Below are 26862 nucleotides of genomic sequence, written 5' to 3' on the forward strand. Positions count from 1 at the left end.
ACTGTTGACAAAGCAACACGGCCCAGTCACAAAAAGAGACATGGTCTGCATCCTATCTTGTGCCACCACGCTTCGGTTTACTTCTCTATCTGTTAATCAGATGGCGGGGGTGATAATATTTGAGTACGAAAAGCTAGACAGGGTAGACTCAGAAAGAATGTTCCCAGTGGTAGGGGAGTCCAGAACTAGGGGTCATAGCTTGAGGATAAGAGGGAAACCACTTAGAACTGAGGTCAGGAGAAATTTCTTCACCCAGAGAGTGGTGAATGTGTGGAATTCAGTCCCACAGAAAGTAGTTGCGGTCAAAACATTGTGTGATTTCAAGAAGAAATTAGATATAGCTCTTGAGGCTAAAGGGATCAAGGGATATGGGAGAAGGGGGGGGGGGGTGGAAATCAAGATATTGAATTTGATAATCAGCCATGGTCAAAATGAATGGCGGAGCAGGCTTGAAGTGCTGAATGGCCTATTCCTGCTTTCAGTTTCTATGTATCTTATGATGTTTCTAGTTTCCTTTATCGACGTGAAAAATTCAAAGCAAGCAATTATTTGCATGCCACAGGTAAATGGGCACAGTTGGGAGCATCTGGAGTAGCACTTACCCAACAGATGAACCTCTCCCTCACACATCCAGCTAATGAGTGCCCTTTCTGTTGATGCCATCTGATTAAATAGTGCAGCTCTGAGAGAGTGCATCTAAAGGATTGTCTGAAAGGATTATTCCAGCCACTTTCAAACTGGGTAAGTTAAATATTGAGCTTATAGAGGTGTATAACATGGGTGGGGGGAACATTTTTTTAATGTTTATTTTAGTTTTATTCGTGTCACAGGTAGGCTTATATTAACACTGCAGTGAAGTTACTGTGAAAATCCTCTAGTTACCACACTCCAGTAACTGTTTGATACACTGAGGGAGAATTTAGTATGGCCAATGCACCTGAGCAGCATGTCTTTTGAATTGTGGGAGGAAACTGGAGCAGCTGGAGGAAACTCAGGCAGACACGGGGAGAATGTGCAGACAACCAGACTTGATTGGCCATGCTAAATTAACCCTAGTGTCAGGGGGATTAGCAGGGTAAATATGAGGGGTTATGGGAATAGGGCCTGGGTGGGTTTGTGATGGATTGAATGGCTTCTTTCTACATTGTGCATTCTATGCTTGCAGTTACTACACATCAGGAAAGTATCCAGCAAATCTTAGATCTTGCAGCTCTGTGTTCCAGAGCTTGGTGCAGACTATACCTCATAAGTGGGGCAACCTGTCAAAATAATTCTAAAAGGCTCTTTTGTTTCTTCAGTTCTGAAGAAAGGTCATATTTGGGGTGAAATGTGAACACTGTTTTTCTCTCCACGGATGCTGCCAGATCTGCTGAGAATTTATTTATTGCTTTTTATTTCAAAAAGAATGAAGATTTACCAGGGAGGTCAGTTGATTCACCAGGATGATTGCAGACTTTGGCAGATTATGAAGAACTTTTAAGTGACAACTAATGTTTTCAGGGGAATAGCCTGAATAGACATGATACTGATCTCTACAATGAAGGGAGGTTACAGATACGGTTCACATAAGCTACTTAATTTACACAGAAATGGGCAGGGATATACACCATAAGCCTTCAGCAAGGTTGGAATCATACAGTCCCTACAGTGCAGGAGGCTGCCAGTCAGCCCATCGAGTCTGCACTAATAACAATCCCACCAAGGCCCTATCCCCATAACTCCGCGTATTTACCCTGCTAGTCCCCCAGCACTAAAGGACAACTTACCACGGCCAATCTACCTAACCCACACATTTTTGGAGTGTGGGAGGAAACCCACACAGGCACAGGAAGAACATGAAAGCCCCACACAGACAGTCACTCAAGGCTGGACTTGAACCCAGTTCCCTGGTGCTGTGAGGCAAAAGTGCTAACCACTTTTGTGCTGCCTTAATGAACAAGGAACATTTATTAGCAGTAACAACTACATACAGGGCATTGCAGGTTCGATGCTTATGGTCAAGCTTCCAGGGTCTAACCGCTGGGACAAGCCCAGACAAGTTGGAGTGCAGTGCCAACTCAGTTGGTCAGCCTGGGTCATGTGACACGTTGAAAAGATTGCCCCTTACAGGGGCCAGACACTGCCAGAAACATCAATTCTCTTCAACAGATTGGTGGACACATGAAATAGATTCCCAAGCAAGGCAAATAAAAGGTTGTCTCCTTCAGAAATAGAAGAGCTGAATAAGTGTCTGGCTAGGAAAGAGGTTGAGCAGTTTAGAGATACATACAGAGGGAGGCAGACAGCACAACAGTTTCCACCTTTTGATGATAAGCTGTGGAAAGTAACAAACTAGGCTTGAGCAGCGAGGAAGAAAACATTGAGTGCTGGAAATGTTCTGCAGACTGAAAACTACCCGAGGAGCAAGAAACAGGTGAAAATTTGGATAAGGCCCATTCTTGATTTCCGGTTACCCCCATGTCCAGCCCCTTTGAGGCGGCAACACCAAAACCTAACCCTGCTACCTCATCTAAATGATTTCAGCATTCAGCCCAATGCAGAACACACTGCTGACTGACTGCACACTCTACAGGAGCCTCAGCAGCATACATATCTACCATAATGTACAGCCTTAACTCTTCAAGGCAGTCTGCCCTTCTTAGAGGGGAAGCTGTGTTGTGTATCCCAATATAAGATGTAAAATATGTATATCGGTTCTCGAATACAATATGACTAAACCAAGCACTAGATCAAGACCAAGATAGGGTGCAATGCCTTATTTTGTCAGCTTGGAGCTTGTTTGTTGCTCTCGTGGTGACTATGAATTGGATTCCATTAGATTCCGAATTGAAGCAAGCAAGGAATGGATTGGGGTTTGCCTGTTCCACTCTGAGCATTGGCTTTGTAAATTTAAGAACAAAGGGAATTTAAGAAGAAGGTAGCATAGTGCTTGGCACTGTTGTCTCACAGTGCCGGGGATCCGGGTTTGATTCCCAGTTGGGTCACTGTCTGCGCAGAGACTGCAACATTCTCCCCATGGGTTTCCTCTGGGTGCTCCGGTTTCCTCCCACAGTACAAAGATGTGCAGGTTAGATAGATTGGCCATGCTAAATTGCCCCTTAGTGTCAGGGGGACTAGCTAGGGTAAAACGTGTGGGGTTAAGGGGATAGGGCATGGATGGGATGCAGTCAAATGGCCTCCTTCTACATTGGAAGGATTCTATGATTCAATTAATGGAGTGAAACAATTTTTTAAAATGCCTGAAATTTACACGTTGCATATTGTTTTTACTGTAATCACTATCAAAAAATACAATTAACTGTTACAAAAACTTCTTCTTGAACATGGGTGTGTTTAACAAAAACATCATTTGACAAGAAATAGTGAAAAGAACAAATTCTTTCTTCTTCCTTTCTATGTCCAGTCAATGAACTCATCTGGCTTCTTTCTCCTTCTGTCGAGATGTCTCCTTGCATTTCCATTAACTTGACTTTGTTCACTCACCTCCTCTCCCTGTATCAAATCTGAAACCTAACTATCAACTCCATGTGATGCTTGGGACTGTGACATTCCGTCTTAATCAAAGAGGCACACTCACACTGCTCTACCAGTGGATTCACTGATTCTGGCAAATTGTCAGTTTCTTTGTTACTTTCACTTTCTCTCTGACATCATTTGGAACTGAAATTGGAATTTGGACTACAGAGGTTTCTCATACTCTCCCTTTGCCAGATTTCCTCTTTCCAGCAAATGACACTGAGAAAGCCCCTCTCCAATCATATGAGTATACATACGAACATACAAATTAGGAGCAGGAGTAGGTCACTTGATCTCTTGAGCCTGCTCCACCATTCAATTCATCTGATGGCAACTTCAACTCCATACTCCTGCCTATCCCCAATAACTTTTCATCCAGTTGCTTAATGAGAATCTATTTACCTCTGTCATAAAAATTTTCAAAGACTGCTACTCCCTTTTGAGGAACAGAGTTCCAAGTACTTACAAGTATCTGAGAGAAAAAAATTCTCCATATCTCTGTCCTAAATGGGTGACCTCTTATTTGTACACGGTGACTTCTAGTTCTAGATTCACCCACAAGAGGGAATGTCTATCCTATCATGACCCCTTAGGATCATATATGTTTAAATCAAGTCTCCTCTTACTCTTCAGTGGATGTGAGCCTAACCTATCCAACCTTTCCTTATAAAACAACCCACCTAATCCAGGTATTAGTTTTGTAAATGTTCTCTGAACTCCTTCCAGTACATTTACATCCTTCCTTAAACAAGCAGACCAGGACTGTACACAATAGCCTAAATGTGGTCTTGCCAATGCCCTGTACAACTGAAGCATAATCTTCCTACTTTTGTGATCAATTCCTTAAAAATAAACAACATTCCATTAGCTTTCCTAATTACTTACTGTACTTACATACTAACTTTTAGCAATTCATGCAATGGGACATCCAGATCCCTCTGAATTTCTACAATCTCTCACCATTTAGCTAATATACTTCTTTTTTATTCATGGATAACTTCATGGTATCCCACATTATACACCATTCGCACGATCTCAGCCCAATCATTTAATTCATAGAATCATAGAAACCCTACAGTACAGAAAGAGGCCATGCGGCCCATCAAAACTGCACCGACCACAATCCCACCCAGGCCCTACCCCTCTATCCCTACATATTTTACCCACTAATCCCTCTAACCTATGCATCTCAGGACACTAAGGGGCAATTTTAGCATAGCCAATCAACCTAACCCGCACATCTTTGAACTGTGGGAGGAAACTGGAGCACCTGGAGGAAACCCACACAGACATGAGGAGAATGTGCAAACTCCACACAGACAGTGACCCAAGCCAGGAATTGAACCCAAGTCCCTGGAGCTGTGAAGCAGCAGTGCTAACCAATGTGCTAACGTGCCACCCGATATAGATATTCAGCTACATCTCTTTATAAACTTCTTGTGTCCTCTTCACAACTGATTTTCCTACCTATCTTTGTGCCATCAGCAAATTTAGCAACCATACCTTTTGGTCTCTTCATCCAAGTCATTTATCTGAACTGTACAAAGTTGAGGCCTCAGCATTGATCCCTGTGGCACATCACTCATCACATCCTGCCAATTTGAAAGTTATGCCTATTCTCTGTTTCCTCTTAGCCAGCCAATCTTCTATTCCTGCCAAAATATTACCCCCTATTCTATATGTAAAAGGATTGCATTAATGTTTTAGGATCTGATCACATGATTTGATGTTGATGGCATTAGGGCATTACCACAGCTGCTGTTTTGCTTTCAGTTTGTACTCTGAGCAGAGAACATCTTTCAATAAATCTTGTTGTTAGTTTGAATCTACGTGTGCAAACAACATTCTTCTTTTTGTTAAGAACCACAACACCTATACCACGAGCTTTCATTTTCCACAGAATTCTTTGATGTAGCACCTTTCCAAATGCCTTGATGTGTGAATGCACTTAATCTCTTTACAACAACTCTAATCACTTCTCCTTATCACCGTAAGACCATAATAAATAAGAACAGGAGTACTCCATTGAGCCCTTTGAGCCTGTTCCACCATTTAATTAAATCATGGCTGATCTAACACTCATTTTCCTGCCTTATCGCAGTAACCCTTAATTCCCCAACTGATTAAAAACCTATCAATCTCAGCCTTGAAAATGTTCAAGGACTCCACGGTTTCCTGGGGTGAAGAATTCCACAGATTCACCACTCTTTGAGAAAAGGAATTCTTCCTCAAATCCATCTTAAATGAGCATCCTTATTCCGTGGCTCTGCCCTCTAGTCCTACCCTCTCCCACGAATGGAACTTCTACCCTGTCGAACCCCCTAAGAATCTTCTATGTTTCAATCACATCACCTCTCATTCTTCTGGACTCCAAAGAGTACAGACTCGACCTTCTGCACCTGAATGCTGTCTGTATGGGTTTTGTGAACAAGGACCCCCTTGGTGCTACAGCTTTCTGCAGTCTGTCTCTATTTAAATAATAATCCACTTTCTCATTCTTTCTTTCAAAATGAACAATTCTCACATTTTCACACATTGAATTCCATTTGCCAATTTTCTGCAATTCACTTAATCTGTCAATATCTCTTTGTAAACTACTTACATCCTTCTTACAATCTGCCTGTCTTTGTATCATCTGCAGATATGGTCACAATACCCCCTGTTCCTTCCTCCAAGTCACTGATATCTGTTGTGAAGAGCTCTGTTTCCAGCGATGATCCCTGTGGCACTCCATTGGTACTTGCCCTCCAGCCTGAGAAAGACAGGCTGCTTCTTGTTAGTAAGCCAATCCTCTATCCATGTCAGATTATTACCTCCAGCACCATGAGCTCCTACTTTGCATCATAGCCTTTTGTGGGGCACCTTATCAAATGCCTTCTGAAAATCCAAATATATGACATCAACTGGTTCTCCTCTACGTATTCTGGTTAATATCTCCTCAAAAGAACCCTAGTAAATTTATAATTCATGATTTCCCCTTCATGAAACCATGCTGCCTCTGTTTAATTGGATTAAAACTTCGCAAATGTACTGCTATTCGTTTCTTAATAATAGATTCTGATCTTTTTCCGATAATAGAAGTTAGACAAACTGGCCTGTAGCTTCCTGCATTTTGCCTCCTACTCTTCTTGAATACCATGTTGGTAGTTTTCCAATCTTTTGACACAGTTCCTGAATCCAAGGATTTTTGGAAAATGTAGCACTGCTGCCTTACAGTACCAGGGACCCAGGTTTGATTCCTGGCTTGGGTCACTGTCTGTGTGGAGATTGCCCATTCTCCCCATGTCTGCGTGGATTTCCTCCAGGTGCTCCGGTTTCCCCCCCCCACAGTCCAAAAGATGTGCAGGTTAGATTGATTGGCCATGCCAAATTCTCCCTCCATGTACCCCAACAGGTGCTGGAGTGTGGTGACTAGAGGATTTTCACAGTACATCATTGCAATGTTAATGCAAGACTACTTGTGATTAATAAATAAACTTTATGCCTACCAATGCATCCATGAAGTGGGGATCTCTAGCCTCTCGGCGTGTTTCTCGACAGTGGAAGGTGGCCTGCCGTTCGCTGGCAGCAGGATTCTCTGATCCTGCCACTGCCAATGGGATTTCCCGTTGAAGTCACCCCACACCATTGGGAAACCCATGGGCAAGAGTCCACTGCTGGCAGGACCAGAGAATCCTGCTGCCAGCGAACGGAGAATTTCAACCACAGGGCGGGATTTCCCAGCTGGAAAATCCCACCCGAGGTCAACAGACCTTTGCATGGTCTGTGTCCTGTTCACTACGATTTCCATAGCTGACGGAAAGGTAAAATTCCATCCACAATCTCTGTAGCCACCTCCTTTAAAATCCAGGGTTATCAAATTCAAAACTTTGGCTCAATTCTCCCTCCACAGACCTGCTGAGGTTTTCCAGCATCTTTTGTTTTGGTTTCAGATTCCAGCATCGGCAGTAATTTGCTACTATCTCAGCGACCTATGGATTTTTCACCATGACCTCTGATCAGCAGCGAAATCTGGTAGGCCACGATTCATCTTTGCTTTGGCTTGGTCTTCTCTTACTTTGCTATTGATATCAGGCTTTTCCCAGTAAAGTGTTTAAACCCCTCTGGTGTTCAAGTCATTATTCCATTCAGGTTTAGGGAAAGATTGTTGTAGAACCTCACTTTTTTTCTGCTATGAGTCAGGCTGTAAGTCCATAGCAGGCCTTCTTCCACACCAGCTTTTACTCAAAAACTTGGCCTGAATTTTATTGTTCTTTGAGCCTCTGAGAAACATGTCTCTGAAGTCGATTTCCAAGTCCGCGCCATACCGACTGTGACGGGACACTTTAATTTGAGAATTTAATCTTAACAATCTCCATTGGCAACTATTTCCTTTCATGGGACACACCTCTCACCGCAATCTCATTCTTACTTGTGCCATGATACAAGACTAGAATCATAAATTTCAACAACCTCACACAGGTAGTCACAGTTGTGAACACACCTTCACATGACATCATCTTCCAACTGTATGGCCAACACCTCATGCAGCACACCCCTACCACTCACTATATCATCAGCAAATGGGAATCATGATGAGTGAGACCATGGGCAAATTAAGCTGCAGAGGACTTTCCAAAGGACTTTGGACATCCAGAGACTATTTCCTCAGGTGGATGTAGCTGTTATTAGGGGCATAACTATAAGATTCATGGTGGGAGATATAGGGGGGATTTCCAAGGTAGGTTCTTTATTCAGAGAGAGTTTGGGGTGTGGAATGCACTGCCTGCTGTGATAGTGGAGTCTGACACTTTAGGAACTTTCAAGCGGTTATTGGATAGGCACGTGGAGCACACCAGAATGATACAGAGTAGGATAGCTTGATCTTGGGTTCAGACATAGCTCGGCATAACATCGAGGGCCGAAGGGCCTGTACTGTACTATACAGTTCTATGTTCTATGACTTTGATGGGGCAGTGCACACTGGTGGCAATGCACACCCAGATACTTCGTGCATTGGCAGGTGCTGTCAAGGAGCACAGAGGAATCCAGTTCCAACTTAGCACCGGGCTTCTTGTCAAGATGGAGCCAATGAGTGAGATCTTCTGGTCTCCCTGCGACATGTTTCTCAACGGCAAAAGGTGGCGCACCGTTAGCCAGCAGGGGTATCTTCTGGCCTCGCTGCTGCAGATGGGATATCCCATCGATTCCACCCCTCACCTGTGGGGGTGCGCCATCGGTGAGACCAGAGGATCCCGCCAGTGTGAAGAGCCAAAAGATTTTGTCTCATGTTTTCCAGTGTGGAGATTGGCTGACAACATTGAATCCAGGGGTACATAAAAAACTGTAACGAAGCTGTGAATGACTGCAAGGGGGCACAGATAATTGGATGAGGAGTTGACAGATTACAGTTTAATGAAACAACAGTGCACCTCAAAAGACAAAGACCTTGAATTTTCCTCCTTCGCGGTATTGGTGATGAACAGTTAGATTGTTATATTCCTGGATTCTCCAGTGCCAAAGTTACACCACAATTTGTTGGAGAACTAAAAAGGAAACAGACGTTTCAATGCAGGAATTGCTTTCATTCTGTCCTGTAAATGTTTCACATAGATCATGCAGGATTTTCACAGTATAAATTCTTTTAATTGTTAAGAAAGACTGTATCCTTTGGGCACTCTTTTACTGCAGCGACGTGACATTCTGACGCCATAAAATCCACTTACTTAATGAAGCTTAAACTTTAACAAGAAACTTCTCCAGTCACCGACATTGAGGCAGCACCAGTGAAACCTGGCCAGTTCTTGTAGTTATTGGCATTCTGATTCATGCATATATTCTTAATCAAAATTGAGAAAGCTGCCCGCATTCCCAAGTGAGATGTAGACAATGGTCTAAGTCAATGATAGGCACAGGGCTGGTGAGTGGGCCGCATGAATGGCCCTCCTTCATCTCAGTGGGCCACAAGCTTGTTCATTAACCATCACCCCATGGATAAGATTGAATACATTCAATACACGCCAAATATTTCGTAACGGTTTACAGAAAGTGCTTGGTCATTCATGTATTAATAGAACTGTCATCAACTTCAAATGTTAAAAACTAAAGAAGTATTTACACATTGGACACAAAGGGAGCGCACAGCTCTCACAGTCAATGTTGTGAGCAATCAGCATGTACTTCACTTTGCTTGCCCTTGCTTTACATGCACATCACTTCAGTCACATCGATAGGGAGACAAAAAAACCACATGGACTGAAATCAACAGAATGTAGCAACCCTTTTCCTGGACAATGGTTGACAAAATGTCTTGTGGGGCCACAGTCAGAACCCCGATGGACCACATGAGCACCCCCCGCCCAACCCCAAAGGCCGCAGGTTACCTATCGCTTGTGTAAGTAGATGGCACAGTGGCTAGCACTGCTGCCTCACAGCAGCAAGGACCCAGGTTCAATTCCAGACTTCGGTAATTACCTGTGTGGAGTTTGCACCTTCTCCCTGTATCAGTGTAGGTTTCCTCTGGGTGCTGTGGTTTTCTCCCAAAAGAGGTGCAGCTTAGGTTGATTGGCCATGCTAAATTGCACCTTGGTGTCCAAAGATATTTAGGGAGATTAGCAGGGTGAATGCGTGCGGTTGCAGGGACAGTGACTGGGTAAGATGCTCTTTGGAGAGTCAATGCAGACTCGATGGGCCAAATGGCCTCCTCCTGCACTATCGGGATTCTATGATTTGAAGCCAATCACTTCAGAATTTCCTGGCGTGCACTTATTCAGTAAAATTATTTTCATATTTTCTGCTCCCCGAAGAATAAATTATATAACATTATCCAGTCATACAACTGACACTGTTTGTTTAAATCTCATCATTATTGTCCTTCAACTCTTTGCAGAGGCTCAACACCAATAAATAACACAGGCCAAACCATCACTAAGAAACTGTCAATGTGGAATTGTACATATTTGATGTAAAAATGCAAACAATTACAATTTTGTGACTGAATCTTGAAGCCCAGGGTCATGAAAACTCCCAATTGAACTGCCGCCTTCATTCTCCCATTAAGTATTTACAACCTTGTGTGCAACTGGCCTTTGTAATTTTGGATGGTGCAGAAAGCTTTGAAACTCAGGGCATTGGGCGTGGCACCTTGGTTCATGTTTTCAACGCACAAACTGTGCAGAGTTCTCACACAGAGGCCAGATTATTCCATACAGGATGGAAAACAGGGTCAGCGAGAAGGAAGACCACATCTGTGCTGGTTCAGAGATGTTTTGGCTGATGCTTGGGAATGATTTATCTATTCTCTTAGTCCTATTTAGAGCAATTCAACACAGATACTTGGAGGGATCCAGTTAGTCAACAAGACTTACCCATTTTCAGCTGCACTGACGATGTATGGTTGCTTCTCGCTTGCTTTGCCAAGAGAAGTAATGGAAGAAGTGTGACCGAACAGGAAAATTCTTGGTATGGTCTAGAATACAAAACAGCACTGATATACATGAAACAAACCTGAAACAAAAATTGGATGATACTTAATGGAGGCAAGGGGGTCTCAACCACTACCTGGAGACCCAACAATAACCCTATGCCTCCTTCATTCAGGGGAGGCAATGGCCTACTGGTATTATTGCTAGACTATTAATACAGAAACTCAGCTAATGTTTTGGGGACCCAGGTTCAAATCTCGCCATGGCAAATGGGGGAATTTGAATTCAATAAAAAAAATATGGAATTAAGAATCTATTGATGACCATGAAACCCTTGTTGATGGTCAGAAAAACCCATCCGGTTCACTAATGTCACTTAGGGAAGGAAATCTGCCATCCTTACTTAGTCTGGCCTAGATGTGACTCCAGAGCCACAGTAATGTGGTTGACTCTCAACTGCCGTCAGGCCAGTTGGGATTGTCAGTAAATGCTGGCCAGTCAATGATGCCCACGTCCCACCAATGCATTTAAAAAAAAGTCCACTGTATTGGATAGCTGCTGGCCTTCCCCAGGATCAAGGACTCCAAGAGTAGAAAACCAATCCCCTGGTACTAGTTTGCTTGTCAGGTATCCCACATGGTGAGCCCATGCCCTCTGCTGGATGAGCATCGGTGACGGTGGGACGTTGCTTTTAAGTAGGCATTAATTGTGTAGTGGGGTAAAAGGGCATCCATGAGCCTTCTTGTATTGGACTTAATTGGGGCAGAGGCAGGAAGATGGCAGCATCCTCACCCACCAACCTCCTGCCCAATTAAATGCTTCCCCTCCTCCAAACTCATCCAGGGGAGGGTATTTTTTACTGTGTTTACGCCAGTCCAACGCCGGCATTCCCACATCATATTAAATTCTACCCATCTTTTCTACAAATATACTTTATAGCCCATCGGGTACAGAGACAAAGATTTAGATTCCAAAGTAAGAGTTATACTGGGAGAGATTTTGAAGCCATCAGTCTCAACAATCAACTTGCGACAACATTTTCAATCTAATGAACATATCTCTCTCATTAGCACCAATCACCAGACTTCAGCGAGAAGAAATGGGAATACAGCGCAGGATCAATTGAGTAACTTTTTGAGTGTCTGTAAGATACACAGGTATTTGCTGACTCTCTTTCCCAGAGAGACCATAACATTGAGATCGCATATGTCCTGTTCATAGTGATTTAGGCGACCAATCCCAGTCATCCTTGCAAAATCAAGATGACGATAACATCAGACCCATTACAATAGGTGCATTAATTGCTTATTGCCAGGTGGGTTATTGTAACGGTGCTCTTTCAGAGATTCCGTTAATGAACACAAAAAGGATTTATTAAGAATTGATCAGTAGCCACAAGGCTGCAGCCAGTTCCTGATATTCTCGTGCCCAAGGGCACCCATCCCTTGGGGTGATAAACCCATTCTTGTTCCCCCAGGTCAGGTGATTCTTAATGTCATGTTGCCCTGAAAGGGACAATCACCAGAGTTTTCCTCACAGTGGAATGGTTGTCATTGACCATTTTAATCAACAAACACATGGTGCCACACTGCTTCAAACAAAAACAAATCACAGAATGATCGCAAAGCACACTCTTAAGTGGCCAAAAGAGAAAATCCTGGAAAATCTCAGCGGGTCTGGCAGCACCTGGAAGGAGAGAAAAGAGCTGACATTTCAAGTCCAGGTGACACTTTGTCAAAGCTAAAGTTGGGAGATATTTACGCTGCATGGGGAGGGAATGAAAGATGAGTCATTAAGTGACCAGTCATGTCTCACTTCCCATGCGACACAGAGATTTGTAAGATCATAAAATCCTTACAGTGCAGAAGGAGCCCATTCGACCCATCGAAGCTGCACCGAAAACAGTCCCACCCAGGCCCTATCCCTGTAATCCCATGTGTTTACACTGCTCAAACCGCTGACACTAAGGGGCAATTTAGCATGGCCAATTACCACAACCTGCACATCTTTAGAGATGGCATGACGTTGAATAATCTTTGTAACAAAGATATTTATCCAAATTCTACTTGAACACATTTATTAAACTACTTATTTAACATTCATTATAAGCATCACAGTGCAGCTTCACTTATTTTTATGGTCTTACAACAAAGAGCATGTTACCACACTTCATGAATCAATTTCCCACATTGATTGGTGGCCAGCCACAAGATTTGAATGACAGTTCAGTCAGGCTCAGAGACAGTTCCCTCTCCAGGTCATTAAAAATGACTCCAGTGTGTAGAGTGCATAAGAGGAAGATGTATAGCTTTATAAAACACTTCAGTACAACGACAGAGCTCTGATGTTAAACAAAGATCTTTTTATGCTCAGCAGTTCAAATTTTTCTAAAACCAGAGTGTAAAATGCAAACATTTCCCTCTTGTTCACATACTTATGGCCATCGTTTTACTGTAGAAACTCAAGGAGTTTGGATTGTGGTCAACAGAAAGCATGTGGGATACTTCCCTTAATAGCCAAGGCATAGCAGGGAGGTTACAACAGATCTGTGTAGAGGCCACAGTTGGAGTATTGTCCAGTTCTTGACAACATAGTCTAGTTATAGGAAGGATGTGGTTGTGCTAGAAACGGCGCAGAGGAGATTTACTAGGATGGGATTTTCGGCCAAGAGACAAGCGCAACTGGAAAATCCCACCTTATGACCCAAAGAGGAATTTTCCTTTTAATTGCAACTTCATATGCAAAATACTAACCTTGAAATCAGGTGATAGGTTCCAGAGGCAAATCTGTCCCTCCCGGCTTCCTGTCACTATAGTTCGCTGGTCATCAGTTAACATTAGGGCACAGATTGAATGAGATGGTGCTGTCCTTTCCCACACTGCTATTGGCTGGACAATACTCTTCATGCTGATCAAAACCCCTGAAAATAAAATTCATACCTCAATACGCGCTCAGGATTTAAATTCCAGTGATCCAATTCCATATCAGACATAAGGTCATCTTTAACTTTCCGAAGAAGCATTGAAATTTTCTGTTCCTGGTTTAGACTTCTCTTACATGACTAACTATGAAAATATCACAATGGACAAACTGGGAAGGACATCATAATTTTTCCTGGTTAATAAATCTTAGCTTTTATAAATTACATTATCATCAAAACATGATTTCACCTCTTTAAGCAGTGTGGATCTGTAAGCAGAGAGATGTAAAACCTTGTTAATGATTTATTAATCTCATGAATACTAATGCTTGTGGAAATTTACTGTCCATTCCAATTTAACATCTTTCAAACTGAAGGGCCATCCAGCTTTCCTCCATACATAAAGGTACACAATGTTTTCCTTACCATTTAAAACATCTCCATAAACCAACGAGAGTGGTTGAAACTCTATTCACTGAGAAAACCCACCTCCAAAACTTAAAATGTCACACTGCCTGGCGAGTGTGGTTACAAATGCTTCCAATATGCAAGCTCAACCTGACAATAGGGATGATGTGGAGATGCTGGCGTTGGACTGGGGTGGTCATAGTAAGAAGTCTCATAACACCAGGTTAAAGTCCAACAGGTTCAGCTGGAATCACGAGCTTTTGGAGCGCTGCTCCTTCATCAGGTGCATGGAGACAAACACAGCATATATAGACAAAGATACAAATGCAAGATGTCTTTGCCTATATATGCCATGTACTCATGCAACTTGGCCATCATTGCCTACCTCATAAGGTGCAGGAAAGGATGTCCCGAGGCAATGGTACATTGTGGAGACCATGCAGACGCTACGGCAACAGATGAACTGACACCACATGACAATCGCCAGCAGGAGTATTCCCTTCCAGTTGGGGAACACTTCAGCAGAAGGGCATTCAGCCTCCGATCTTCAGGTAAGCATTCTCCAAGGCGGCCTTCAAGACATACGACAATGCAGACTCGCCGAGCAGAAACCGATAGCCAAGTTCCGCACACATGAGGATGGCCTCAATCAGGATCTTGGGTTCATGTCACACTATCTGTAACCCCACCATTCGGCCTGGGCTTGCAAAATCCTACTAACTGCCCTGGCTTGAGGCAATTCACATCTCTTTAGCCTGTGATTATCCCTCTCGCTACTCGCACTGTCTGTAGCTGTAAAGACTTGATTGCCTGTAAAGACTCGCATTCCAACTACTACCTTGCAATTGTGTCTTTATCGATGTGAACCTACCTCTTCACTCACCTGATGAAGGAGCAGTGCTCCGAAAGTTCGTGATTCCAAATAAACCTATTGGACTTCAAGCTGGTGTTGTGAAACTTCTTACTATGACAATAGGGAGTTAAGGGGAGGAGGTGGCATACTGTTCTTGTCACTGCACTAGTCATCCAAAGACCCAGGTTAATGCTCTGGCGGCACAGGTTCAAAGCCCAGATGTTGAAATTTAAATTGACTAAAAATCTGGATTAAAAAGTCTACTGATGACCATGAAACCATTGGTGATTATCAGAAAAACCCATCTGGTTCCCTAATGTTCCTTTAGTGAAGGAAACTGCCACCCTTACCCAGTCTGGCCTACATGTGACTCCAGATCCTCAATAATGTGGTTGACTCTTAAATGCCCTCTAAAATAGCCTAGCAAACAGTTCAAGGGCAGTTAGGGATGGGCCACATGTTGTTGCTTAGCCAGCAACATTCCATGAACAAATATTTAAAAAGTTGCATATTTACATGAAATATTGCTGAATTATATCACAGAACAAACGTACATTCACAGCATTTGAAGCAGATCTGTGACAAGTGGAGTAGGGTGCACATGCACTGTAAATCATTCTCTTAGTCAAGAAATAGTCCTTCCCTTCTACAATATATTCTGCAAAGACGCTAACTTACAGTCACACGCCATGAAAAGTAATGCCGTGCAACTTGATCGCTCATTAGGATTCAACTATGTACTCATCCTACACTATTGAACTTCTGTTTAAATATTAATTTGGTGGCAACCAGAGCTGTACCAAGATACTCATTTCCTGAAGAATACAACTTTACTAAAGAAAATAGAGGCTCAGAAATGCCAAATGTGAGAATCAGGGACACAATCTAATCTAAAACCACTAAAATCTAGGGGAGCATACCTGTGCAGTACTGTGGTGCATCACGCCAGCATAAGTAAACTGATGCTGTCGAAGGTGGACATGAAATACACTGTAATGACTTCAGTCGGGCCATTGAGTTTGGCCTAGTGGAAGTATGAACTCCCTGATTAAGAATCCAATTGATGGCCCAATCAGGGAGTCTTTGCCTTGTACTTAACTGGGAGTGTCAGTTCCTCTGGCACCCCCCGGAGGTAGACTGCTGACTGCGAGCACTCTGTTAGAGTTTGTAAATAAAGGGATTTTGGTGAAGGGACTTCTGCCTTCAAAGACATATCACATACACCAAAGTACTACTGCGAAGAAGAGTGAGCGGGAGTGCTTTAACTTGATGTTTATCTCTCAATCAACATCAGATGAACAGATGATCTGTTGATTATTGCATCTCTGTCTGTGGGCAAATTGGCTGCTACATTTCCGACATTCCAACAGTAATGACACTTCAAAAGTACTTCACTGGCTGTAAAGATCTTTGGGATATCCTGCAAGGTGCAATCTAAATGCAAGTCTTCCTTCAATTTCAGATGAGTACAGTTTCAGGGGGGGGGTGTGTGTGTGTGTGGCGTCTGTTGCTCTTGCGTGCATGTATGCGTGTGTCTATGTGTGTGTCAATGTGTGTGTCTATGTCTGTGTGTGTGTGTGTGTGTGTGTGTGTGTGTGTGTGTGTGTGTCTATCTATGTGTATACGTCTGTGTGGGTGTGTATGGTATCTGAATTCAGCTTCAGATTTCACTGCCAGTCTATCTCTCAGCTATACCTTGGGAGAATGGAATGGTCTGATAATAATAATAGAATTTTATAAGCTCCTATGAGATGATTCTAACAGGATTAGACAGGGTAGATTCAGAAGGAATGTTCCTGATGGTTGGGGAGTCCAGGACTAGGGGTCACAGTTTGAGGATAAGACTGTAAACCTTTTAGGACTGAGGCAAAAAGAAATCTCTTCATCCAGAGGGTGGTGAATGTGTGGAATTCAGTACCACAGAAAGTGGCTGGGGCCAAAAAGTGTGTGATTTCAAGAAGAAATTAAATATCGCTCTTGGGGCTAAAGGGATCAAGGGATAAGAGGGAAGATGAGATATAGGTATTGAATTCGATGATCAGAATGGTGGAGAAGGCTCAAAGGGCTGAATGGCCTTCTCCTGCTTCTATTTTCTATGTTTCTTTTGGTTTGCAAGCCACAAGCAGCAGAATGGGTGCAGGAGCAACTGGGAACATTATGACACTTTGAAAAAGCAGCTGGAACAAGCTGTAGAGTGCCAAGAAGACAATAGCTTTAAGATGGTGCCTAATAGCCAGTCCACTTAAATAGAATAGAATCTCTACAGTGCAGAAAGAGGCCATTTGGCCCATTGAATCGACACTGACTCTTCAACAGAACATCTTACCCAAGCCCACTCCCTTGCTCTATCCTAATAACCCCACATATTTACTCTGCTAAACTCCTTAACCTACACATCTTGGGATGCTAAGGGACAACTTAGCATAGCTAATCAACCCGCACAGCTTTGGGCTGTGGGAGGAAACCGAAGCATCTGGAGGAAACCCATGCAGACATGCAGAGAACATGCAAACTCCATACAGACATCCATGCAAGGCTGGAGTTGAAGCTGGGTCCCTGGCACTGTGAGGCAACAGTGCTAACCACTGTGCAACCAAAAGAGAAAAGAGACAAAGGGTCATCTGGACTCATAACATCAGATCTTTTCTCTCCTTACAGATGCTGCCAGACCTGCTGAGATTTTTCAGCATTTTCTCTTCTGGTTTTAGATTCCAGCATCTGCAATAATTTGCTTTTATCCAGTGCCACTGTGCAAAGTATCAACTGGATCTGAAGTTCCAGAAGAAGCAGCAACTGAGGAGACCTGGGGCTAAGCCAAGTCAGTAATGCAAATTGTGCATTTTGTTTTAGGGAGAACAACAACAGATAATGATTTTTTAAAGTTTAGATTTCTAACATACTGCATCCTTATAGTGTCAGAAAGTGTTGATGCAAACTGCACATGTCCAGTATCAAGTCAAGTACTCAACTGTGGTTTCAGTTTATTGGATATTTTGAGTGGTTCCACTTTAAAGAATGATAGACACCAGAAAAATGACCTTTGTTTCGCTAAAAGCCACAGTTCAGTAAGGGGGAGTCAGTTAGCTGGACAGCTAGTTCGTGATGCAGGACGATGCCAACAGCGCAGGTTCAATTCCCGTACCGGCTGAGATTATTCATGAAGACCTCACCTTCTCAACCCTGCCCCTTGTCCAAGGTGTGATGATCTTCAGACATGGGATCTTCAGGATGGCCTGTCCTTTCGTTAAGTAAACACTCGGAAAGCCAAAGTGCAAATTGCAACAATATATGGGGCCTAGTTATTTCTTATCCAAATATATTTAGTAGAAGCTGTCAATTCAGCCCATCAGGTCTATACCTGCATTTATGCTTCACAGAAGGAACCTCCCATCTTTTTCCAGCGAACCTCATCAGCATTACCTTCTATTCCTTTTCTCTTTCCCTTCTGTAAGAGAATAACAAGTAATCGAGGAAAAATTGGACCTGCAAACAGAGGTTTCTGACCATAGTTTTAGTTTTGGGGGTAGGGAATGAGAGATGCCACAGTTGACCTTCCTCAGAGATACTTTTTCTTGTTTAGCAATGCCTTCAAACAGCTTGCTGAGTTGCGGCGAGTTCACCTAATAAAAGCTGCATTGACGTTCAACCCAGTACAAAGGAAATCAAATGTGGACTTCTCATAAACACATCAAGCTGACAACTATTCACAAGATGGTGAGGCTAAATTGCCCAGGTGTGGGCAGCATTGCTGTCTCCCAGCTCCAGGGACTTGGGTTCAATTTTTGGCTTGGGTGACTATGTGGAGTTTGCACATTCTCCCTTTGTCTTTGTGGGATGCTCCAGCTTCCACCCACTGTCCTAAGATATGCAGGTTAGGTGGATCGGCCATGCTAAATTGCCCCTAAGTGTCAGGGGAACTTGCTAGGGTAAATGCATGGGGTTGTGGGGGTAGGGCCTGGGTGGGATTGTTGTTGATGCAGACTTGATGGGCCGAATGGTTTCTTTCTGCACTGTAGGGATTCTATGATCTCCGAGTTAGTCTCAGGAAGTTGCCCAATTTTAATCCCCATGTGTGAACAGTGTGGGAAAGGCTTGGAGATGCACCCCTTCAAAAGACCAAGATGGGGCACCACCTGCCTAATGACAGCTGGAAAATCCCATTAGTCGCAGAATTGTGAAAGTTCTTCAAAATCAATGAGTAAAACAAAGAGGTAGACAAGGATGCAAAGAAATCAATAGTTCTGTTACAAATGGGATGGAAGTCCTCATCAAGCTAATCTGGTTCAAAATAAATAAATCCCCGGGGATAGATGACATTTAACACTGTCGCAACAGACTGGGAAGAAATTAAGTACTGGCAGCATTAAGAGTTGGTTTTTTTGGACACAAAGACATGCAATCAGGCATGTACAAGGCAACCACAAATCAGCTACCTCTATTCAAAAAGAGATGGCAAAACAGACATAAGCAGCAAGAAACCTTTACTCATATTTTCATTCTGTGTAATGAAGTTGACTGTCAAAGAACAAAGAACAACACAGCATTGGAACAGGCCCTTTGGCCCTCCAAGCCTGCACCGATCATGTGTTCCTAACTAGACCATCCGTCTGTATCCATCTATTCCCAGTCTGTTCATGTGGCTATCTAGATAAGTCTTAAATGATCCTAGCATGTCTGCCTCAACCACCTTGCTTGGTAGCACATTATAGGCCCCCACCACCCTCTGTGAAGCTCAACACTATCCAGGGCAAAACAGCCAGTGTAACTGGCACCCCATTCACTGTCTTCAACATTCACTCAGTTCACCAGTGATGCAGAGTGGCAGCAGAGTGTACTATCTACAAGGTGCACTGCAACAATTCACCAAGAATTCTTTGATATTTATTTCCAAATTCATGATCTCTACTACTAGAAGGATGCACAGGAACACCACCATTTGCAAGTTCCCCTTCAAGCCATACACCAGCTGACTCCGCATGATATCATTATTCCTTCACCGTCGCTGAGTTAATACCCTGGAACTATCTTCCTAACAGCACAGTGGCTATCTGCGCCACATGAACTGCAACTGTTCAGGAAAATAGTTCAGCACCATCTTCTCAAGGGCAATTAGGGATGGGAAATAAATACCAGCACATCCCATGAAAAAATAAAAGTAACAAGGCAGACAAACTTTCTAGCATATTGTGATCGCTCCAGAAAAATGCAGTGAGTGGAGGATAGTAATATAGTTTTTTTATTATTCATTTGTGGGACATGGGCATTGCTGGCTGGCCAGCATTTATTGCTCATCCCTAGAGGTGGTGGTGGTGGTGGGGAGCTGCCTTCTTGATTCACTGCAATCCATGTGCTGTGGGTTGACCCACAATGCAGTTAGGGAGGGAATTCCAGGATTTTGACCCAGCCACTGCGAAGGAACAGCGATATATTTCCAAAACAGGATGGTGAGTGACTTGCAGGTGGTGGTGTTTCCATGTATCTGCTGCCGTTGTCCTTCTGGATGGAAGTGGTTGCGGATTTGGAAGGTGCTTTCTAAGGATCTTTGGTGAATTGCTGCAGTGCACCTTATAGATAGTACACACTGCTGCTACTGAGCATCAGTGGTGAAGGGAGTGCACATTTGTAGACAATATCCAGGCTTGGGCTGACAAGTGGCAAGTAACATTCATGCCACACAAATGCCAGGCAATGACATCACCAGTAAGAAACGCACTAAACACAGTCAATGTGTTTTGACAATCAATGGTGTAACCATCACTGAATCCTCCACTGCCAACATCCTTGAGGTTACCATTGTCCAGAAACTCGACTGGGCTTGCAACATTAACATAGCGGCTACAAGAGCAGGTCAGAGGCTATTTGATTATTGTTACAGCTGCACCCATCCAGGCAAATGGGGAGTATTCCATCACACTCCTGAATTGTGCCTTGTAGATGGTGGACTGACTCTGGGGAGTCAGGACATGAGTTACTCGCTGCAGTATTCCTAGCCTCTGACCTGCTCTTGTTGCTACTGTGTTTATGTTGCAAGTCCAGTTGCATTTCCGAGATGCTGGGGCCCTTGGAGGAGGCCAAGTTGGATTATCCACTTGACACTTCTGGCTGAAGATTGTTGCAAATGCTTCAGCCTTATCTTTTGCACTGAAATGATAAACATCAGTTCAATCTCAGTCACGCGCAGCAGAGAGATCTTCAGGTGTGATTGATGGGTAAATCACCCAATCATCTCCATTCTGGCTGAAATACTAATGTCAATAAATCAGCCAGTGAGGTTAGGATTTCTCTGGAAGGATGAATCACACTGAGACAAGTGGTCTTCTACAATCACAAATATGTTGTCCGCTTTGTTGTGTTTCTATGCTTGTTTTATGGAAATTTGGCAAAGTCGCACACAAGACTGGTAAACTAGATGAGCATTTACTTGAAGATACAATACAGAATGCTTCTGCAGACAGATCTACTTTATGGATTCTGCAAATATTATTAGATCCATAGAAAGGTTCCAGTGCAAAAAAGAGGCCATTGAGCCCATCGTGTCTATGCCAACCAGACACACACACACACACACACACACACACACGTGCTGCAGGACATCCTGGCTATTTGTTATTTTGCATATTCCCTTAAAGTGATACTACAACACCTTTCTGAATTTAATGTTATCATCTCCCTGATAATTACTAGAAACTTCTGACCCACTGTTGTGGGCTGTTGTTCCGTAAGATGGAGTCAATTCTTTTGCTGCTAACTCTGATCACTGATTCCAAATGATAAATTGGGCCCAATCTGTTTAAATATTATTAAACAGATTCACATCGACATCCCTACAAAGGTTCAACATTTTGTTGTTTCAAACAAGATTCACTGACATTAACACAAGTTGACTTTATTCCCCGGGATGGTGGGATGGTGCAGGGCCAATGTGTTCATACTTTAACAGAAAGATTATTTTCAGTGCTAGTATTCAGTTACAATGTCAAATGTTGGTAAAGGCACAGTTTTTTGTGAACACATTTAAGGAAAGGGAAGCCTGAACCAGTTTGATCTTGGCTAGCTGACTGCTTTTGTTGAGGGAGTGTTGACAAAGAAGCATTGGCCAAGAATGTACAGTGAAAAACAAAATATACAAGGTGACATTTTATGATAGGCAGCTGTTGGTATTATTATTGTTCATCCCAGCTTTTTTTTAAGCTATTCTTCACAAACACACACCTTTTCCCGTTTATTTGAAAATACAATAATCTTGGCGGTGGATGGATTCCTGAGCTGATTATCTACCCATCAAACCACGTTATGAATTCTCCTTCCGTGGCCAACAAGTCCTGGCATTGATTTGATTTATTGTCACATGTATTAATATACAATGAAAAATATTGTTTTTTGCACGCTATTTGGACAAAGCATACCATTGATAGGGAAGGAAACTGCAGAATGCAGTGTGACAGTCATAGCTAGAGTGTAATGAAAGGTCAGCTTAATGCGAGGTAGGTCCATTCAAAAGTCTAATGGCAGCAGGGAAGAAGCTGTTCTTGAGTTGGTTGGTACATGTCCTCAGATTTTTGCATCTTTTTCCTGGTGGAAGACAGTGTGTCCTGGGTGCGTGGGGTCCTTGATTTTGCTGGCTGCTTTTCCAAGGCAGCAGGAAGTGTAGACCGTATCAAGGGGTGGAAGATTGGCTTGAATGATGGACTGGGCTTCATTCACAATCTTTATAGTTTTTTGTGGTCTTGGACAGAGCAGGAGCCATACCAAGCTGTGATATAACTGGAAAGAATGCTTTTTATGGTGCATCTGTAAAAGGTAGTAAGAATTGCAGTGGACATAGCAAATTTCCTTAATCTTCTGAGAAAATAGAGATGTTGGTGGGCTTTCTTAACTATTGTGTCAGCATGGGGGCCCAAACAAAATGGTGCAAAGGAAAGAGACAAAGATGCAGACGGACAAGAAGGACAGGGGAAAGACAGGAAAAAAGGTAGAACAATAAAAAGAAGCAAATCATACACGATTAATTCATCCAACCTATGGTTCCCATGGTTAATCCGCCTAACCTACACATCATTGGACATGAAGGGGCAATTGAGCGTGGCCAATCAATCTAAACCCACACACCTTTGGAGTGTGGAAGAAAATCAGAGCTCCAGGAGGAAATGCACGCGAACACAGGGAGAACGTGCAAACTTCACACAGAGAGTCACCCAAGGCCAGAATTGGACCCAGATCCCTGAAGCTGAGGCAGCATTGTTAACCACTGTGCCACAAATGAAAAAATGAAGATAGAACTCCAGGAATACTCTGAGGCTGGAAGATGGACACCCCGCTCCCCCATCCTACTCCAATCCCCTCCCCCCCCCTTGTCCCCTTCAATCCTCCAGCCCCATGCCGATCATGATGCTCTAACTAAATAAGAAAATTCTTCTGCCTTTCCTCGTTCTGTATCCCTCTATTCCCTCTCTATTTGTATACCCATCCAGATGCCTCTTAAATGTTGCTGATGTATCTGCTTCCACCATCTCTTCTGGCACCGAGTTCCAGGCATCCTCCAAAGGCTGGAGAATCTGGAAGATTCACCTGCAGTTTCTGTAGCCACTGCCCTCCCCACCCCCCGCTCTGATGTTCTGGGCCCCAGGGTTGCTGGCGGCCTCCATCCTGAATTCTGGGAACAGCCTCAGGGATTGATCAGATGAGACACGATGGCTGCATTCACATCGCTCCAGACATGTTTTACACTAGTGTGATTTCCTGTCGGTGCCATGGACAATCAGGTGTGGGTGATCGGGCCTTCATCCACATCCCATTAGCAGGATAAAAATTAGTGTCATGATGGTCTCCAGCGGGTTTCCCAATCCACCATGGCGGGAACCAGCAGAAGATCCTACTGTGTTGGTTAGGTGCATTGGCCACGCTAAATTCTCCCTCAGTGTACCCAAACAGGTGCTGGAGTGTGGCGACTAGGGGGATTTTTACAGCAACAGTATTGTAGCATTAATGTAAGCCTACTTATGACTAATAAATAAATATTCCTTTCCTTTAAATTCATGACAGTTTAAAAACAATCTTTTGGCCATGTAGAAATGTAGAAGAGAGGAGCAGAAGGAGGCAATTTGGCCCTTTGAGCTTACTCTGCCATTCATCACCATCATGGCTGATTATCCAACTCAATAGCCTAATTCTACTTTCTCCCTATAACCTTTGATCCCATTTGCCCCAAGTGCTGTGTTCAGCCACCTCTTGAATACGTTCAATGTTTTGGCATCAACTACTTCCTGTGGTAATTCCTCCTCACACCAGTTAAAAAGCAACCCAGTATACAAGCCTATGGACCAATTGCTGGAAAATGGGATTCGAATAGATGAGTGTTTGATGGCCAGTACAGACACGATGGGCTGGAGGGCCTCTTTTTGTTCTTTAAAACTCCAGAACTCTCGAGTATTTGTTTGTTTTCAGTTGAACACACCCAACTATCCGTCTGAATAACCTTACATCTGACTGCTTCATAATGAAATGCCTTGTGTATCATCTGTACTGAATATGAGACAATAACAGCACACCATTCCAAAAGTAACTTGACCTTGACTAAAGATTTATACTTTCGGTTGCATTGTTCTTTGTAAGACTAATCTTGCAGAACGAATGTGCATTCAAATACATAATCCGAGCTATCACTCAGTCTTCAGCACAGATCACTGTGAAAGATCAAAGGTTCAGGAGCTGAATTTGCAGTGTGCGATATTAGGAATGAATGAACATCTCACATCCTGAGAGTTCAGTCTGAGAACTGCTTCATTTAGGATATTAACCTGGGTTGATGTCTTTGTTAACATAACACACAAAAGGATTTTATCCTCATTGCTGATATCTCACAAGAACAAGCAAGAGTTTAAACTGAAAACTGCAGCAATAAACCAAGGAATTACAGTGAATATACAACACACAAACAGGGCGTTCAACCCAACTAGTTTGCGTGCTGGTGTCTCTTCTCCACACAATTACAAGTTATCGGCTTAACCCCAACTTCACACGTCAGATTTAAAATGCATCTATCAGCCACTATAATGCTCTGGAATACATGCAGTCTATAATCTCGATATCGTGCACATTGGAGGCCTTCATTCATGGGGTGGCACGGTGGCACACTGGTTAGCATTGCTGCCTCACAACGCCAGGGACCTGGGTTCAATTCCCAGTTTGAGTCACTGTCTGTGTAGAGTCTGCATGTTCTCCCTGTGTCTGTGTGGGCTCTTCCGGATGCTCTGGTTTCCTCCCACAGTCCTAAAAGCGTGTTGGTTAGGTGCATTAGCCATGCTAAAAAATTCTCCCTCAGTGTACCCAAATCTACACACCCACCCTGTGTCCACGTGGGTTCCTCCGGATGCTCTGGTTTCCTTCCCCAGTCTGAAAAGCGTGTTGGTTAGGTGGCTTGTGACACTAATAAATAAATTTATTGAATGCCATGCTAAAAGTTCTCCCTCAGTGTACCCGAACAGATGCCGGAGTGTGGACACTAGGGAAGTTTCACAGTAACTTCATTGCAGTGTTAATGTAAGCCTACTTGTGACACAAATAAAAACTTAAACTCAAAATTTAAGCACTACCTCAGTCAGAGATACATGGCTTACTGACAGTTCCCAGCCAACAAATGAAATGAAATATCAAAAAGCCCATTCTGAACATCTTATTTTGTAATTTCCCATTTCCATCTCCCTACTTGTGGTCAACCTTCCACCTAATGCCTCCATCAGTGACCTTCTCCAGATCAAGAATTTCCGATGCTAAGAGTTATAAATTCCACACCCCATTCTTTTATATAGCATTTTACACTGGTGAATTTGTGTGTCACGTGACTGTACTGTAAAGGGTCTTCTTAAAAAGATGCCTCTCACCATCATACAAATTCCAAACGGCCCTTAAAGGCAAAGAAATGGGAAGGATTGTGGTGTTTCACTTTTTAAACAGCATAGCTCTTTCATGACACCACCTGAACTGAACAGAAAAGCATCAGGCATGAAACAGTGTGTTGGTGAGTATCTTGCCCGATAACTTGGAGTGCAGCAACCACTACTGAAAATATTACAGTCCAGCTGGAAAGGGTAGCCCAGACTTGTAGATGGCGAAAGAGATGCCAGAAACATTCATTTAAACATGGAAGGAGTACACCAGCAGAAGAGTCAGAAGCAGAAAATGCTAGAAAATCTCAGTAGGTCTGACAGCGTCTGTGGAGAGAGAATAGAGCCAATGTTTCGAGTCTGGATGATCCTTCATCAGAGCTGGCATTCCTAGAGGAGAGATGGCAGCAAGATAAACACCAAAATAAAGTAAAGTACTGCGGATGCTGGATAAAAGGACTCGAAATGTCGTCTCTTTTCTCTCCTTTCAGATGCTGCCAGACCTGCTGAGATTTTCCAGCATTTTCTCTTTTGGCTGTGGATGCTGGAATCTGAAACAAAAACAGAAAATGATGGAAAATCTCAGCGCGTACACGGCACATACTCTTGCAACTTGGCCAATGTTGTCTACCTAATATGCTGCAGGAAAGGATGTCCTGAGGCATGGTACATTGGGGAGGCCATGCAGACGCTACGACAATGGATGAATGAACATCGCTCGACAATCACCAGGCAAGACCGTTCCCTTCCTGTTGGCAAACACTTCAGTGGCCACAGGCATTCGGCCTCTGGCCTTCGGGTAAGCATTCTCCAAGGCGGCCTTCACAACACACGACAGCACAGAGTCACTGAACAGAGACTGATAGCCAAGTTCCGCAC

The 26862-nt window shown here is 43.3% G+C and overlaps 1 protein-coding gene across 1 annotated transcript in view; it reads right to left on the reverse strand.

Annotated features, from left to right (window-relative positions):
- The window catches only part of LOC145359645 (WD repeat-containing protein 72-like), a 263829-nt gene that overhangs the window by 231287 nt on the left and 5680 nt on the right, over positions 1-26862 (reverse strand). The window contains exons 2-3 of the mRNA XM_080214356.1: positions 13673-13839; positions 10863-10963 (exon numbers count right to left, since the gene is read on the reverse strand). Coding sequence (XP_080070482.1) covers positions 10863-10963; positions 13673-13825 — 254 coding nt within the window. The 5' untranslated portion in view covers positions 13826-13839. The remainder of the gene's footprint in view (positions 1-10862; positions 10964-13672; positions 13840-26862) is intronic.

The sequence above is a fragment of the Carcharhinus amblyrhynchos genome, chromosome 28, assembly GCF_965287045.1.
Source record: "Carcharhinus amblyrhynchos chromosome 28, sCarAmb.v2.hapA, whole genome shotgun sequence".
NCBI lineage: Eukaryota > Metazoa > Chordata > Chondrichthyes > Carcharhiniformes > Carcharhinidae > Carcharhinus > Carcharhinus amblyrhynchos.